Consider the following 18,877-nt stretch of genomic DNA (forward strand, 5'->3'; position numbering starts at 1 on the left):
AATTCTTGGCATTCTGATCTGAAGATGTTTCCATGTTCTTGAGGCAGAATTTTGTTGAAACAAATAACTTTAAGCTTCTATCTGGAAAGCTTTAAGGCCTGTTAGTTTATGAAGCACCTTCAGGTTGTCGGTGAGAGTACTGTTTTCCCCCGTAGGCCTTATATTTGAAAGCGCACCCCTTTTCAGGTGTCTCACAGTTTTTGTCTGTTTTCTTCTCCTTTCCCCCCCAGCATTGTGGGGTCATTCGAGCTGGAGCTCTGCTTATATGATTGGCATGTAAGTCCTTGTGATTGGCACCTTTTACATGAGGGCCAAGGAATATATGTACATCGTGATTGTGCCCGTGTAGGTCTGTCTGAGCTTGTGTTTGTGTGTTTGTTTAATTGCTTTCTTTGACTCCAGAAAACTTGAGTTGTGTTCAGTTGTTCTTTTTTTCTTTTACCATTGCTGGAGTGATATCCACTTCAAGCAAAGAGACTTAACGGGAGATCAGACTTTCTCCATCTTCATTCTGAGCCAGACTGCATGTGTTGGAGAGTGGAAAAGGGTAGAGTCGTGGAGAGCTGCTGCCTCCATAATCCCGAAAAGACTGCCTCAGCACCAAGTGTCTTTTTTCTCCCGAGAGGCCAAGAATTTGATACGAGGATGGCGTGTGGTCAGCGTCTGGCTGGCCCTCACCGTGGCTGAAAATCCTGTTGGGCCACAGGGTACCCACCCTCCTGTGTCAGCTTTTAGTTCTCAGTAAGGAGATGACTCAGCATGTCAAGAGAGGGTTATGTGTGATGGAGTCAGTAGGCGGGATGAGATAGTAGAGGCCTTGCCTTTCCCCATGCCTGGACACAGCTGGACCTACAAAGTGCCTCCCTCCTGTGGCGTCCAGCTTGACTGCCACGGGGCCAAGGGCAGGGCTTATTGGAAAGGTAAGCAAATGGAGAAATTCTGTCTAGGCATTTCATTCTTTTTTTTGGGGGGGGGCGCCCTGCCACGTGGCTTGTGGGGTCTTAGTTCCCCGACCTGGGATTGAACCCTTGCCCTTGGCAGTGAAAGTGTGGAGTCCTAACCGCTGGACCACTGGGGAATTCCCTAGGCATTTCGTTCCTGAAGGTGTCATTGCTCAAAGAATGGGAATAGCTTTTAGTATAAGTAACTACAAAACAATAGATAATCTAGTAGTATAATCAGTCCTGCTACAACGCGGCACATGCATTCCTAAAAATCGCCATCCTATACAAAATAGCACAGTAAAAACCATAGGACTTAGGAGGAGGAAACGAGGTTAGGTGCACAGCACTTAAAACCTTTGCTGGTCACACACGCACAAAGACAGGAACCTGATACAAGCAGAAGCACAGTTTTGCGCACATTAAATGGCTCGGAAATATATACATACTACAATAAATATGGCATTTTACCTTGAAAAAGACCTGAAGTTTGCCTGTGGAAGTGGGCGTTGGAAGAGTTGCAGTTTGTGAGGTACTGAAGTGGAGGAAGGAGGGTTACCCGAAATCACAGGGAAGGTGACACCAGGTGAGGATGGGTGTGGCCCCTGTCCCACACGGTGAACGGAGGTGCTGGTGGGTGATTGAGGTGTGTGTAGTTGTGTATTTTGTGTATTTCTATGCCACTCGGTGCAGCTGGGTGCAGTTTTCTGTGATCACTTAGCGTTTCTTGCAGACAAAATCACACATAAGCAAATGAGAAATCCATTTTATGCTCAGATTGTCCCCATAATATGCACATCAATCACATTGAAACAGATTCACGTTTTCAAAATAAGCTTTCTAGCGGAACTGGCTGTAGTTTATTTTATTGGAATTGAGTTCCTTTTCCTTTCTTTCTTTTCACCGTTATTGATTTCTTAATTTAAATTTGTTAAGCCCATATCGGATTGATTTTTCATGCCCAGAGCACCTCCAGAGGCGAGAACGCAGCCTGAGATTTTAATTTTGCTAGTGGTAATCCACGAGGTACTTTTCCTCCTTGGTGAGTGACTCTCAGTCAGTCTCTGTCTCTGTCTCTCTCTCTCCCTGCCCCCTCTCTCCACACACACCCCTTTACCACATGCCAGGCACAGTGCTGGAGATACAGAAACTGGTATCATTCTTGTCCTCAGGAGCTCAGAGTCTCATTGAAAAATTTTCAAGGCGCAGATTTAAACGTCTTGGTTGTGGATGTCCGTAGGGAGCAGATGAACCAACTTCATGTGTTTCTTAGTTTGTGAACACAGGAGCACACATACCTCCCCACCCCATCTCTTACTTCCTGTGAATGTAAAGATGGGGTAAAGAGCTTGCCTGGAGGAAACACAAAGACATCATTGATTTACATAGTGAAAAGATGTGAATTTGAAAAGAGGTTGAAGAGGTCCTAAGAGACCTTGTAGTTCACCCCCCCCCCCCCCGTCCCCCACCCGATTTCTTGATAAACCCTAGTGGTCAGGTGTTGGAGAAGTCTCAGAGTAATGTAAATGGTATGATCCCATTTTTGTTAATCCCCCCTCCTCACTCATGTATGTGTGTACTGCTTGTGTAAGCATACGTGATGTGGAAACATCTCCCATATTGTGAATATTAGTTACCTCAGGGGACAAGGGAAAGCTGATTAACTTCCTCTTTATACATCCTTTATTATTTGGCTTGTTTTAAGAAGCATGTTTTACTTTTTTAATTAAAAAATCTAATAAAGTAGAAAATGAATAAATAATAATGATAAAAAATACCCTCAGGGCACTTTGTTTCAATCTTCCCAGTACCCTGGGTAGTTAAAACTGAACGTGATGTTTCAGGGGTGGGCTGCCCAGCAGAACTCTGAACTTGCCACAGCCTGAGATGATGTTACCTTTTCTGCAGCGACACTGTGTTGCTGTGGGGGCAGTTTGTGTGTATAGACCATTAACACCTCAGCGTCATTCTTGCCTCTCTACTACTGTGGGCACACTCTGCCTTTGATAATCATTTTGGACCCAGGTCCAGTCCTTTACATTCTCCCTGTTAGATTTCATCTTGTTATTGCGGAAATCAGTGTTCAGCATAGGTTAAGAACTGGCCTTGGATTCAGGCTGCCTGGTTCCAGATCCTGACTACCGCTAACTAGCATGAAAACTTCAGACAGGCGGTGCGTCATCCCGAGCCTCCGTTTTCTCCTCCGGCAGTAACCATGGATTTGTGAGGTGTCACGGAGACACCGTATGCTAGGACACTCACTAGGCCAGGTGCCTGGTGGCGTGGTGAGAACCTGGTGAATGTTAGCTGTTACTGTTAGTGCGTCAGCCTCAGCTGGTCTCTCCCATCCATCATAATGAGATGGTTTTGGATTAACCATATTTGCACATCCCTCCTGACCCGAGACCATAAATCAGTCTTTCTTCTAAACGATCCTCCTGAGATCCCCAATTAATCTCTGTCTCATTCCACAGGTCCCTTCACCGACGTTGTCACCACCAACCTAAAGCTTGGCAACCCGACAGACCGAAATGTGTGTTTTAAAGTGAAGACCACGGCACCACGTAGGTACTGCGTGAGGCCCAACAGTGGGATCATTGATGCAGGGGCCTCTATTAATGTATCTGGTAAGTTCTGAGAATGAAGGCCAACAGGGTGGGCTAAAAAGGCCCCCTAGAAGTAGTGGGATCTCTTAAAGCTTGTGTGTGCAGTATAGCAAAATAATATGGTCGTTTTCTCCCCCACAAGCCCCCACCCTCTGATTAAAAAGCTCTGTGGGTCCCACTCACCTGTTGTTCTTCCATAATTAAAGTCTCTTTAGTTTAATGCTTACAGCCTTCGTGCCTCAATAGTTAGAGCAAAATTAAAGTGGTAACTTCAGACTTTGCTTCAGAATGAGTTTGGTTTTCGCTCCCTTGAAATTAAATCTGCCCTTTGGCAGTAAATAAAAAAGGGCTAAACAAACTTAATTTTACTTTGTGGGAGAAAGCTAAATGGAGTTATTTTCTTATTTAAGCTAAATGATTTCTGACATTAAGCTCATGTCATTTCCAGTGATTGGTAACTGCACTTTACTGATTGTGAAAGGGTAAGGGAGATGAAGGCTGAGGAAATTGGAATATACTCAAGGGGGCAAGTTCTGTGCATGTCTGATGGGTTTTTTCCCCTCCTGTCTGAGAGGGCATATATTTTCCAAAGTCCAAATTTTGAAAAGATGCTGGTAGAGTGCCCAAATTGAGAATTGGATTTCAGAATTAAGGAGATGTAAGTGATGGGTTTGAGTTTAAATGTATTTTTAGAAATGGAATAAACTTTTAGCTCATTAGAACTTCTGGATCCAACAGTGCTTTTTGTATTTGTGGAGGAGCTGTGGGGGAGTGTGTGTTAATCCTTTAAGTATCAGGAGACTGTCACAGAAGGTTCGGCATCATTAGAAACTACTACTCATTTGAAATGGGTACCTGGCTGGCTTTTTTCATGACAGATTTTGATTGTGATACATTGGGCTATTCATTTGACACCTAAAAGAAAATGACTCACCTCTTGGGAAAGATATAAGGTGTTTCATTATCTGATCATTTCTGCAAACTCTTGTTCCCTACATCCATTGGTCTCTCTCATTATGGTGCGCTCACACCAGCTGTCCCCTTGTGTGTTTGTCCCTGAGGCTGCAAGACCTGATTTGGACTCTTGCATCGGGTTATTATCCAGGAGAAATCAGGAGAGTGGCAGCCAGCATTTACTGAGGGTCTCCTCTGTGCTGGGCCTGCATACATGTCATCATGTAATTTCTGTTATCTGCCCTGTGCAGAATGCACTGTTACCCCCATTGTACTAAGAAGGGGGCCAGTGACAGAGCGAAGGTGTGGACCATCCTGTTTGACTCTGATGCCCAGACGCTCTGAACTACAGCATGCTGGTAAAGGAAGGGGCCCAGGGTGTTGGCATTTCGGTGTTCCTTGGATCCAGAGGGTTTCAGTTTTCCCATTGAAATCAAGGGCAGCTGGTATCTTTAATTCCCTTTTTTAAATTGACGACTTCTTTACCTCTTGATTTCCTTGCCCATGTCAAATTTGAGTAAGGTTGTCAGTAGATGAGACTTAGATGTTTTCACGGTAGACCTGGGGCAGCAACATCGTTTTCTGAATAGTCTCAACAGGCAGTTGTACAGTGTAGGTGTGCTTTCCAATATGAAGTATAAACGTGTGTGAGTATATGTGTATCTCTTTCAGAAAGATTCACCCCTCCCCCATCAGAGGAATGTTTTTTAAAGTAATAACGAACCCTGGGCATTTGTTTTGATTTATGTCTGCCTCCTTAAGGAAGACCAAGATTTTGTGGTTGTGGCCTTCCTTTTGCAGATAAGAAGGTAAGGTTCAGAGAGTGGGCGTGAATACCTACAGGCACATGGGTGATTAGTGGCCGAGCTAGTATTTGAAGCCAGGTGTCTGTCCTGATCTAGTGGCTCTTTGGTGACACTGAACTGCCTCAACAGTGTTAGGGGATGGCCCCACTTACAAATGAATGTAAAGCAAAATACCTTGGCTCTCAGAGTGTCATGTACTTGGGGAAAAGCCACTGAATAACAGAATGTCCATGTGTCTGCAGACCTTCCTCCTAATGAGACAAGATTATGTTTACACATGAGAAAGGCCTCCTTTGTTTTTATTTGGTGTGTATCGGTCTCAGTGCTTGGGGTGCACCTGGGTAAAGCCAGATTTTGTTGCATTTTCGGGACAGCCTCATCAGTCGGCAGAGGAGACCAGCCTCCACTTGCTGTAGTTTTCCGTGCTGAGGGGCCGCTGTATCATTTATTAGACGTTCATGTCTTGGGGTGAAAGCACTGCACTTTTCCAAGGGTCTTGTTAAAATGCAGCCACGTGATGGCATCTGGGTGAGGACGTGGGGTTCCCGGGTTCCTGCGGGTGAGAGAGACTGTCCTCAGGAGAAGGAGGCGCCCGGCGGCCGGGCAGCGCAGAGGGCTCGGAGGCCGGCCTTCCCTTCCCGCGCGCACGAGCGCGCGGCTGAGCTGGGCTGAGCTGGGCTGCACCTGCTCTACTCAGAGGGCGTTAGAGCTGGGCTTCGGAGACCTGAACCGGGAAGCCCAACCCTGCTGTTTAGCCTGTCGGCTGACCTGTGCCAATACTCTTAACCACCCTAGGTTCCAGTTTTCTCATTTGTGAGGTGGAGAGAGTGGTATCCGCCTCACAGAGTATTTACCAGTGCTGAAGGATTTTAACGAGAAGCGTGGTACGAGAGTGGGATTGCATTTTTCTTCCACTAGCTTTGACAAAAACTGGCTAGTTTCTGTTGAAGGTGGATCGTACATATTTGAATTGCCTTTTTAGAAATAAATCAATCCTATACATTTTACTAATTTATGAAATTTTTCTAATTTAAGAAGAAATTTTTGTTTTTCTTCTTTCTATAATATGCATTTGTTTTATAGTGAAAAGTCACTAGTAAATTTTCAAATACAGTCTATGAAAAGGAGGTCATCAAATCAACTGAAAATACTACCAGCATTGCCCTGCCTACCACACAGAATGTCACAGCGTACCTGAAAAGGACATGACTAGTACATTATTTTTTTCCCATCTCTGAAAACCCTTGGGATGTGCTAGCTGACAGGAAAGGTTATAAATCATTCTTTGAGAGAGGGGGGCAAGGAGGAGGGGAAAGAGGAGGAGGGGGGTGGTATCCACCCATGGAGCTGGCAACACAGACTGAGGTCTGAGGGCACACAGATCAGGGTTTTGATGGGGGATTGAGACTTTCCAGCTGTCAGATGTCTTTCAGACACACCCTGTGAAACTCTTCTCAGCTGTCAGCTTAATCTGATATTCGCAGGACCTTACATTATGCATCGAAAGTCCAGACGCTGACCTGTCATGTCTCTTCTTCAGAAGACGGCACATCACTCATTGGGCCCTTAAAAAAAACACAACAACTCTTGTATAAACTCAGGTGGTAAAGTTACAGTTGGAAACAGGTATAACCTAAACTTCTTGTGTCGGTAGGTGAAAACATGTGGACTTTGCAAAGGAGTGTTTGGGGATCCGGTCACTCGGGTCTCTGACTCCTTTTCTTTGTCCTTTAGATAGGTGCTCCTTGCATCTCCTTCTGACAGCCCCTTCTGGGATCTGTGCCTGTTGGATGAGGCAGGCAGTAGGTGGGAGGGTGCTGGGTGCTTTGTGTTTGCATTAATTGGCCCAGAATGCCATGGTTTTGGCCCCTTGCCCCTTGATACGCACCATCTGCTAGAGACGGTTTTGAATTATTCAAATCTGGACCTCAGCAAAATAGGCACACTTAAATGGAGATTGGAGGAGAGGAGATTGGATTTTCTCCTCTAGAGATTTTAAATGCAAGGAAAATAGAACTTTTTGAATTAATGAATTGTTTGAAGCAGTGGGGGGTCTCTCCATTTGTTCTAGCTTTACAAAATTAAATCTGTTTTCTGAACTGTCTGGTGGGAAAATATTTTTAAGGTAGATAATTTCTGAAAATGTCTGTGGTAAGCTGTTAGTGTTGTGGATTTTTTTGTTTTAATACTGCAGTTTCATAATGAGGGGGTTTTCCATTAATATTCCAAACCATGTTTGCCAGCGGATACAGCAGGTGAAGTGGTAAAATTATGGGCCCATCAAAAATGCTTAGGCTTCCTGTAATATGATATTAAGTTTAATATTTTTATAGCCTTCACTGAATTCTAATTTCACTAAAGTAGCAAGCACGCTTCCATTTGCAGTTCAATTATGCATATTGGTTGCCTTTGTACCAAGGAAATTAGAAATGCAAAATATCTGTTTGGTGGGGGGGGCATTGGAAAGAGTCATTAAAGATACCAATATTTAGGTACAGATACACTTTACTAAGTGTACCCTGGGAATTGAAAATGAATTAAAGACAAACCAACACAAATCTTCTAGTGTCTGAATCTGTGTTTTAAATTAAAATCCAGAGAATTAAGGAGCAGTGTTTATTCCTGACATGTAGCCCTTTTCAGCACTTATTTCAGTCACATTTAAAGCGTAAAGTTCTTCCAGTAAAATCCCGAGGACAGAGAATGCATATCAGCAGCTCTTCTTGGATGGAAACATCGGTCAGGTAACGTAATTGGGTAGTACTACAATTGATAATTAATCCTTTTAAGATTTTGCTGACTCAGTTTAAAGGAGGTGCTTGCTTGCCCTGGACCAGCCAACCTTGGGTTGCAGCTTTTAGGTGATTAGCGTCCGGAGTATAAGTGCCCTGCCCTTAGAGAAAGAAGTCAGGGATTCATCCGTCAAGTGCTGATAGTGGGAGCTAAATTTGGAGGTTTGGGCATCTTAACAGCCACATTCTTCTTCGACTGATCGTTTGCTTGGGAAGTCTCTGATAAACAGAACCTTTTCCTAAGTGGTTTTCACGAACCAGCTTTATGACTCTCAGATAAGAACAACTCACATTCATACTTAAAAGATGTCTTTAATCTTTTTCACCAGATGAGATTCTGGTTTTTAAAAAAAGGGGGAAAGTACCAACAGTAATTAATCGTGCTTCTAAAGATTTTTTTAAAGTTTACTGTAGGGACTTCCCTTGGTGGCGCAGTGGTTGGGAGCCTGCCTGCCAGTGCGGGGGACCCGGTTTCGAGCCCTGGTCCGGGGGGATCCCACATGCCGCGGAGCCGCTGGGCCCGTGCACCACAGCTACTGAAGCCCGTGTGCCGTAACTACTGAGGCCCGCGCACCTGGAGCCCATGCTCAGCGGCAGGGGAGGCCACTGCAGTGGGAGGCCCACGCCCCACAATGGGGGGTACCCCCCGCTCGCCACAACTTGAGGGGGCCCGCGTGCAGCAACGAAGACCCAACACGGCCAAAACTAAATAAGTAAATAAATTTATTAAAAAAAAAGGTTACTGTAATATTGAAGTTTCTTAAGGAGAATCCTAGGTTTCACTTTTTATGAGTGTAACACAATTTCCTTAGTTTTTACATTTTTCAAAGATCATGATCAAGAGGACTTTATCCAAGTACATTCAGTACACCTCACTTAGCTGAAGTACATTCAGTACAGCTCACCACAGCGTGGCCGAGGAGCAGCCAAAAGTAATGTTCCTTTCACTGGTTACAGCACCTTTTGCACATTCTACACTTAGGCTCCCTAGTCTTGACTGTCCTGTTTATACTCTTACCTTAGACTCTCTGTTAACCCTGTTCTGATGTCCAGCCCATCACAGGCCAGAGTGAAGGGCAAGGGCTGCGAGCGGTGGCCACAGTGAAGGCCTGGACAGGAACACCGCAGAGAACAAGTACGGGAAGGTAACAGCAGGGATCTGGGATTGCCCGAACCTCAGGGCACACCGTTCTCCCTGTGCAGTGGGTCAGTCCCGAGAGACCTTGCTTGTGGGTCATATTAAGGTGGCATGTAATGGATGTTGATAATCAGAACACGAGAGTACTCAGGAAAGGCTGTGTGGTATTCCAGTATGAAGTGTTAGTGGAGATAGGAAAGTGTGTTGGAGCTTTGAAAAAAGATGTGCATTTTAAAAGATATTTATAAAAAAGAGTGAGTCAGCCATGTTCTTTGGCCAGTGATTGTATATTGCACACCTCATTTTCCAGTGATACTGGGGTACATTTGCACTGTAAACTCTGCACAGATAAATCAATAAGACTCTGAGGGATTTGTTATCTAAGATGGGCTGTACTGAACTGGAAACTCCTGTAGAGAGCACAAAGACAATTCAGTGTCAACCAATTTATAAATAGATAAAATTAATTATTTACTCTCTAGACTCTTAGTTCCATCCATGGGTCCCTGAATAGACAGAATTCCAGGAAAGTAGTCATGTTTCCAACATTTTGAGCATCCTGAAGGAAGGAATAAATTTACTCACGATAAGGGCACCCAGTCTCACTAAAATGTCCGCTTTGCTTTAGGCTAGAACTCTGTCCCCTCATTGTGGAATACTGGTTATCATAAGCTGATGACAGAGTGCTGGTGTGTCTCTGATTAGTTTCAAAAAAGTGGAGCAGTGACTTCATTATGACATTGTGAATGCAGTTTAGTAGAGAACAGTCTTTTGACAGAGGCATGAAAGCAAAGCCAGAGAATGCGGGAGCACAGTGGTGATGAGAGGATTGGAAACCACTGTCTTAAACCACGAGATGAAGAGTGAGTGGCTCTGGGAAGTGGGGCAGAAGAGAAGACAGCGGGTTGAGGATTAAAGAGGGTTTCCTCTCTCTGTGCTGCCCAGGGAGATTTCTGGGGGGAGCATGATTCCAGAGGGCTTTGAATGTTGGAAGGGAAGAGGGGGCATACTCCTCAACCAGTGGAAAGCTGCAGGTAGCAAAGCATGAAGTCCTGGTCTCAGCTTAATTGGGTAGAAAAGGCGAACATGTGGGGAGAACTCTGTATCAGTAGTGTCCGCTGATAGAATAAGATCCCCAGTAAGATGAGAGTGTGAAATAGCATTCTAGTAGGAGCTGCGGCGTGAGGAGGTGTCGTGCAGCACGTGTTCTCCAGGTAGGGTGCCTGGACCGGCGGCAGCAGCTGGGAACAGGTTAGAAATACGTGTTCTCAGCCCCACCTGTTGAATCAGAAACTGGAGGTGGGACCCTGCCACCTGTGTTTTGACAAGCACTCCAGGTGGGTCTGATGCACGCGGAAGCTGGAGACCCCCTCATGACAGAGTCAGACTAGTGGCAGGTTCAGAGTCAGATGAAGCCCAGGGAGGTGTGACATACTGAGATGTGAGTAGGGCAGGGGGACCGAGAGGGATGTGGCAGCCTCCTAGGCCCAACATGATAAGAGGAGACTTGGGTAACGACAGGAGAATACCTGCGTGCGGGGGTGTGGCCAGCACCATGTGCACAGCTGTTGGACCAGCAGGGAAGCCTGTTGTTGGATCATATCAGTAAACTGAGAGAACCAGGCTGTGGACTTGAATTGATTGTTTTTTACTTGGGAAATAGGCTTTTTTTTTTGTAGCAGGTTTTTGGTCCGAGGAATATCGTGATGGTGAGTAGGGTGTTTAGGGGGAGATTAAATTTGTAGCGTTTTAGGGCTCTGCAGGGCAGCTTGTCTGAGAGAGAGGCCGGGAGGAGGCGGGGAGATCTAGCTGGAGAGGCTTAGGTGTTGGGGGGTGGGGTGAGCTGAGATTGTGGTCATGTGAACAAGGAGAGGGACATTTTAAAGATAAAATTCTGAGATTAAAAAAATAATAAAGCGTGTGTCGAGTTGCTTGTTAGACTTTTATTCATGTGCTCTGTTGCCATTATTATGATGCAGATGAAAATGATCTGTGACCTGCTCAGGTTCTCATAAGAAGCTTTTATGCTGCATTTAATCAAGTCATCTCTCTGAGGGTGTGTGTGTGTGTGTGTGTGTGTGTGTGTGTGTTAAGCGGCATATATTCTGCATTTCTTCTGAAGAAAGTGTTTTATGACCATGAAGCCCCTTTCCTAACAGGATCACGCTTTCGCAGTCTGCAGTATAGCAGACATTGTATGACAAAGCGTTAATGCTGGTGAGTGGTGACCTGGTCTCCCGGCTGTCTCCTGGTAACAGGCTTCTTTTTAGTGTAGTATCAGCAATACATTTTAAAAGTAGGATAGATGGTTCATTTAAGAGGATTTTATCATCAGTGTCTCTGGTATTCAAGTGAAATAAGTTAATGGGAAGCTCTTTTATAGCCTGTCATGGAAAAAAGTACATAATTTCTGTCACAATTTACATGTATGCAGCCGAAAGAACAAACGTTTAACAACATTTATTCTGTCATGTTCTCGTAAAGTTCCAGCTAATAGAGTATAACAAATTGAATTCAACATGAGATGATCGTAGCTGAGAAATACAAACTTTTGGAAATGAGTTGGGGGCTGTGTTAGTTCAGCAGGGTGCAGATGCTGAGGCCCAGCGAGGGTTTATGAAATTTCACAAAGCCTGGGTGCCACTTGACATCCTCCCTCTCGCACGCTGATTGGGGAGCCCACAAGAAAGGAGCTGAGCTGAGATTGTGGTCATGTGAACAAGGAGAGGGACATTTTAAAGATAAAATTCTGAGATTAAAAAAATAATAAAGCGTGTGTCGAGGTGCTTGTTAGACTTTTATTCATTTGCTCTGTTGCCATTATTATGATGGAGATGAACATGATCTGTGACCTGCTCAGGTTCTCATAAGAAGCTTTTATGCTGCATTTAATCAAGTCATTTCTCTGAGGGGGGTGTGTGTGTGTGTGTGTGTGTGTGTTAAGCGGCATATATTCTGCATTTCTTCTGAAGAAAGTCTGATCTTATTGATCCAGTGTTTTATGACCATGAAGGCCCATGAAGGCAAACGCCTTCTTTTCCACCTACTGCTCTAGGTGGAAGGAGAGTTGCTGCAGAAGTTCACCAGCGGCCACCATTTTCACTCAGCTTAAAGTTTTCACCTTGCCAGTCTCACCAGTGCATCGGGCATCTGCGTTTCTGTTTCATGAGTCCCAGCCTTTGCAGAGGGGTATTTGACCCGCCGCCTCTGCTGTCTCCAGTGCTCCTGTAAGGCGATTTGTTACCACCAGTACCCACTTCTTTGTGTGCTTACATTCTTGTTGAGCCTCGAGGTCTAAATGTCAGTTACATCCTCTTGAGGGTCTTCTAGCTCTGCACTGTGGCGACTTGGCAGGCAGCCTGCTCTAGGCCTGGAGTTGGACTGATGCCACCTTCAAGGTCCGAGGGTGGCAGGGGGTCTCAGACAGCGCCCTTCTCCAGAGGTGGAACAAGAGGTTGCAGGGTGGTTTGGTTAGCAGAGCACAGGGAACCCCAGTCCCCTCCCTGTAAGGGACACATGCGCGTGCACGTGTGCTTCTGTCTCCACCCGAGGCCTGGGTACATACGGGACTCAAGACTTGGTTTGTGTGAGGTTGCTTTCTGTTTCACACTGCACATTCTCCCACGAAGGGGACCACACAGAGCCACCAGTGCCTTCACTTGAATTATTAACACGAGCATTTTCCTCCTGGAGGGGCCTGCGAGGCAGCTTGATGTAGAATAACGGTGCAGACCTTTTGGTCTCGGGGCCCCTTTACACTCTTAGAAATCAAAGACCAAAAGAGCTTTTTTTGATTTGTGGGTTGTATCAATATTTATCGTATTGCAAATTAAACTGAGAAATTTAAAAAGTATTCCTTTAATAACAACTTTAATAAATACAGTTATATGCAAACAGTAACATTTGTAGTGGAGAATAACTTTTCAAAAAAATTTTGGCTTTATTCAATATGTTTTGCAAATCTCCTTGATTTCTGGCTAAATAGAAGACAGGCTGGATTCTCTCAATTGCTTTTGCATTTCAGTCTGTTATAATGTGTTGTTTTGGTGAATATATATGAAGTAAAACCACCTTTACCACAGATATGTATTGGAAAAGGAAAGGGTATTTTTAATAGCCTTTTCAGATAATTATAGACATTATTCTTTGACACTATACCAAAACTTGACAAGTGACACTTTCTTAAAGTTTAATACAGTGTAGAATCTGACACCCTGTCAGTGAACCGTTTGAACTTCGTTTCACTAAAATGCATTGGTTTCTCTTACACTTGATGGCTTTGGTAATATTATGCTAGCTGAGTTATACAGATCTTCCAGCTGTTGACATCTCATTATACAGTATCAGAAAAGTACATTCGTTACTGTTCCCACTGATCTCATTGGAAAAGTCCTTAAATCTTCAGGAAACTGTGAAGCTCTTGGTGGCAGAAAGAGGTTTTCCAATATTCTAACTTTTGTTTGAATGCCTGGTTTTTGTCACCGGCAACAACTATAAGTTGTTTTCCTTAAAGTGACAGGCTCACTTCATTCATTTTTCAGGAAAATATCTGCTGTATACCCAGGTGTGAATAACCATAGTTTTTCTGTCGGTTGTTCTTTCAAGTACATGGTTCCATGAGAAAGCGTCCAGTTGAGCTCACAACCCAAACAGTTGCACAGGTGCTTTTCCCAAGGCAGCAGAAATGCTTGATGTGTACTTGTCATTTCATTGTACAGAGTGCTAAGATGCATTGTCAGGGGTTGGAATTTAGTAAAGTCTGCACTCAGGCACTAGCAGTTTCACCCACCTTTGCTTTTGTGCCGATCATCACTTTGAATGTCAGTGCAGTGGAAAAAGCATGTAACATGTAACGTCTTGGTATTATGAGCAGTTTTGATTTTATGGACCGCCTGAGGGGTGGGTCTCGGGGTCTGGGAGTAACACTTCGAGAACCTGTGGTGTGGAAGTCGGACTGTGGACACAAAGCCAATGTGGAGCTCTGGTTCCATCAGTTAATACGCTGTCCATGGGACTCGAGGGAGGCTACCAAGCCCTGTCTTCTCATCTAGAACATAAAGACATGGCCATCTTTATGATTGTTGTGAGAACTGATGGGAGAACTAAGGAAAATATTCCTTCTTTGGTGCCTAGTCCGTACTAGGCCCTAGTAAAAGTTATTTTCCTTTTTTGGGACATTGCGAAGGCATTGGGGATGGGAGTGTGGGGCGAGGTAGAGAGAAAAAGGAAGGGTCAGTTTGCTTTAGAACGTGCCTGCAACCCAAGCCCTTCTTTCTGGCTTACACCTCCTGGAGGAAGGGGGAGAAGAGTGGAAAGGGAACAGCAGGTCTTCCTGGGGCTCTTTATGTGGGGTTGTCTTAGGGTCTCTGGACCCATCCATTCTCTGTGTGTGATCCAGTGTCACTGGAGCTAAAGAGCCAACTTCTCTGAAAATTAACCGTGTCTTCCGATTGCTCTCATCTCCTGGGCATTGGGCTTGTTACAGATAAGACGGAGGGGGGTGTTTGTATTTCTCTTCCTCATCATGGGTGGTTCTGTAAGATACGTGATGGTGGGTCTGCGGTGCGTGCAGGATGTGACCCCGTCGCGAATTGGAGTGTCCATTGTGGCTGAAGGGGTGCTGACTGCACGTGGCTCCTGGTCGAAGTTTTGCTGCTTCCCAGCACAGTGACCTTGAGCAGGTCCCTTCACTTTGTCGAGTCCCTTCACTTTGTTGAGTCCCTTCACGATTCCTTTATGAGCTAGGGCTTAGGGTAGGTGCCCTGCATCTGCTGCAGGGGGTGGTTGATTGTGAGGCTTTAAGCACCTGGGAAGTTCTAAGTGGTGTTCAAGGGCAAGAGAACACTGACGAGTGCCCAGCAGCAGAGGTGCTGGTGGAGAAGGACAGGACCTGCACTGTCAGAGGACAGAGAGCCAGCCCCTCATGGTGGCCACGAGCATTGGCTTTCCAGTCAGACCACCTGCGTTGGAGTGTCCACTCCTCCGCGGTGTGACCTTGGGCAGGTTAGCCAACCTTTCTGCGCTTCAGTTTTTTCATCTGAAAACAGCCATCAAAATAACTTCCACAACATTACCTGCCTTTGAGGTAATGATAAAGCTGAAGTGCAGAGCTGAGCTTCTGGCCCAAGGGAGACGCTCAGTCCCAGGGAGCTCTTACCAAGGTCAGGGCTACAGCGGGCTTTTCCTGGGTATGGAAAAGTTAGTTTTCAGGGAACTTAGTGAGATGTGTGGTTTAGTCAAAGGCTTGTAGCAAAACCTGTATTTGAAAGCAGCTGTCATTTAATGGGGTAGGGTGGTAAGTCCTAGGGCAGCCGGTCAGAACGGGACGACACCTCGCTCAGCGCAGTGGCTGTGCTCAGTCAGGGAGCCCTTATGTGAGACTCCCCTAGGTGCTTAGGGAGAAAAAGGGTGTAAGCTGGTGGTGTCTTCTCCATGCCCTGAGGGTGCTGGTTCTGAAAATTCCCTAACATTCTTGGCAAAATTGCATTTGAAGCATTACTTTGATGACCTTGACGTGGGAAATAGGACAGAGAGAAGCTAAAACAGTTCCTCAGATGTCTTGGATTACTCTGTTTTAGTTCCTGAAGAGATCATTTGCATGTGTCTTCTTGAGCAAAACAGGCACAGGTGTTTCTACCTGGTTGACCTGGATGTAAGGCCCGTAGCAGATGTTTGGTCAGGTGTGCCCTAGCGGCAGATCAGTGGGCTGGGAATCAGAAGACCTGGGTCCTGAGCCCCAGTCCTGGCTCTGCCACTACCTGCAGGTGGACCTTGGGGAAGTCCCTTCAGTTTCCTGGACCTCAGGTTTGAGACCTGGTCATCCTGAAGGCCTGGGGCTTCTGAAGGCTCAGACAGAGTCCTGGTAAACTGCTTTACAACCAAACTACAAGTAATTAACGTAACAAATGGCTGCTGGTAACCGAGCTCTGACCCTCCTAATGAAATATTTTCTTTCTCAGTGATGTTACAGCCTTTCGATTATGATCCCAATGAGAAAAGTAAACACAAGTTTATGGTTCAGTCTATGTTTGCTCCAACTGACACTTCTGATATGGAAGCAGTAGTAAGTACTGAATGCTTCTTATTTTTTTCAGTAATTAAAAGAAATGATTAGGTGCAGAATTGTGGGTGCATGCATTTCAAAATGTGTCAAAATTGATTTTAAAGGGGAATGGTGCCTTCAGGGAGGTTTGTGCTTTGACTGCCTTTATGGTTTTTCTAAAACTTTGATTTTAACATTTCATGTAACTTTTTAGAACACTCTTCTTTTCTGACTTTTATATCTGGTTGCCTTCAGCAGTTCCTTCTTCTGGTGGATTGTGTCTTGAATGGTCTGAGGATTCTCTCCCTTCACCCCCCTCCCATTCCCCCCACAGAAAAGGACAGTTTTCACTATAGAGAACCTTCCTACCACATCTTCCCCATCTTCCAGAACCCAGAGGGATGGGAGAGAGTTGAATACTAAATATCCTTCAACCCTTTAGGCATTTTTTTTTCATGCTTGGTTCTGGTAAGCATGATTCTGGGTTTTTTGTTGTTGTTGTTGTTTTCCCCAAGTTTCCTTCATTTTTTTTTTTCCCCTGCTTAAATACATGTTTAACTCTGTCTCTTAATTTTGGTAAAAATAAGATGACTTCATTTTCATAAAATAAATAATTGATATATTACAGTTGGCCCTTCATTTCTGTGGGTTCTGCATCTGTGGATGTGGGCCAGCGGTCCTAGCATTTTATGTGAGGGACTTGAGATTTTGGTAGCCGTGGGGGCGGGGCCCTGCAATCAATCCCTCGTATTGATTTTTCTAGAAGAAGATTATAATGGTAGTTCTTCCCCAAGGTTTCACTTGAATAAATCAGCAGGCATCCTGGTGCTGTGAGTGTGTATCACAATATACGGATAAACCTTAAAAAAATCCACAGCACCAGTGAGGACAGACTGTGTAGCCCTCACAGTTTGGGAAAGAAGGGCAGGACTGCCGCAAGGTTTTCACTGCTTTGCAGTTCGCCAACTGAAACTAAGAGACTGAAGTCATCCGAGGAATGGCTGCAAATTTGAGTTAGCTGGGATGCACACTGTACCGCTGCTTCTCTTTCACAGTTGTATACTAGGTGCTGTTTTCATGCACAGCCTACCTTCGTGTCCCCGTGCCACCACACAGCTGCTGCTTTTCATCTCGGAAAAGCATAACCGACCACCTTCACGCATGTTTAACTTCTGGGTAGGAAATGAAGGGTAAGCTAGATATTTGGGGGTTTCAGAGAGATCAGGGAGAGTAGGCTTCCTTTAAGATTCCTTCGAAGAGGAATGACTGTTGAGACATTCGCTACTTTTATTTCCTGGAACATGATGTGTCACTTCATGTTACTTTGTGTGACCAAGGAAATGTATGGCAAATGCAGAATGTGGAATATCCAGGAATATAATCTGTTTGGCTTCTGCTGCATGGCTTGGCGAGAAGAGCATGGGCTTGGGTGCCTTGGGTGTGAAGCTGAGTTCTGCCTCTTACTAACATTGTGGCCTTGGGCGATGTTCATTAACTCTCTTGAGGGTTTGGTCACGTGTAAAATGGGGATGAACACCTAGTTCACGTGGCTGTGGTGGGATTAAATGTGCTGTGTATGTAGAACTTGGCGTAGTGTCTGGCATCTGGCAGCTGTTTTATCTGAGCACTGTTATAGGCCAGGCACTCTATATACAATAAAGGTGAATTTTGCTTCCATGATAACTTTTATAACAGTTAAAAATTTTTTATATGAAATGTACATTGTTGGAAATTTTGGAAATATACAAATGAGCAAAAATAAAACTAAGTGACCTGTAATTTGTTTATACTAAACCCAACCACTGTTAATGAGAGCCTTGTGCTTTTTCTTTACTTTAAAATATTTTTCTTTATATTGTGATATACAGAAAGTTGAAAAAATAGTAGTGCCTACTCATCTAACCTTTACTAAGATGCACCGTTTAACATTTTGCCACGTTTGCTTCGTTGCTGTCATAAACTTCCTTTTTTGCTGAACTACTTGGCTGTAAGACACAGACTTCATGACCCTTCACCACCTATAACTGCTTCAGACAAGGACAGCCTCGTACATAGCCACAGTCCCGTTGTCACAGCTAAGAAGCTTAACATTAATTCAGTAATGTTTGATAGAGAAACCCATACCCATGGTCACCATTTTCCAGTTGTTCCAGAAACGGCCTTTAGGTTTTCTTCTCCTGGAGCACCCTCACCCTTTTTACAGTCCAGGCCAGTTGACGTGCAGAATGTCCCACATTCTGGATTTGTCCAATTCTTTCCTCATGATTAAATTCAGGTTAAATGTTTTTGCTTTCTTTTTTTTTTATTTTGGCAAGAATATTCCCTAGGTGGTGTCATGTATGATGCACCATATTAGAAGGCGTTTAATGCCGTGTTGTCCCTCTTTTGGTGACACTAAGTTTGATTACTTGGTTCAGATGGTGAATGCCAGCTCTCCCCAGTGTCAAAGCACATTTTCCCCTTGTGGTTAATAGGTGATCTGTGATACTCAGAGTAATCAGATACTTGGAGACCACGTGAACATCCTGCTTGCCGGCGAGCAGTCTTTCACTTGGTGATTTTTGGCACCCAGAGATGATCCTTGCCTGATGTTCTTTT

The 18,877-nt window shown here is 44.7% G+C and overlaps 1 protein-coding gene across 1 annotated transcript in view; it reads left to right on the forward strand.

The window, feature by feature from the left end:
* VAPB (VAMP associated protein B and C) overlaps window positions 1-18,877 on the forward strand; it is a 54,102-nt gene that overhangs the window by 22,729 nt on the left and 12,496 nt on the right. The window contains exons 2-3 of the mRNA XM_030841455.3: window positions 3,416-3,568; window positions 16,197-16,300. Of these exons, the coding sequence (XP_030697315.1) occupies window positions 3,416-3,568; window positions 16,197-16,300 (257 nt within the window). The remainder of the gene's footprint in view (window positions 1-3,415; window positions 3,569-16,196; window positions 16,301-18,877) is intronic.

Source organism: Globicephala melas, chromosome 15, assembly GCF_963455315.2.
Source record: "Globicephala melas chromosome 15, mGloMel1.2, whole genome shotgun sequence".
Lineage (NCBI taxonomy): Eukaryota > Metazoa > Chordata > Mammalia > Artiodactyla > Delphinidae > Globicephala > Globicephala melas.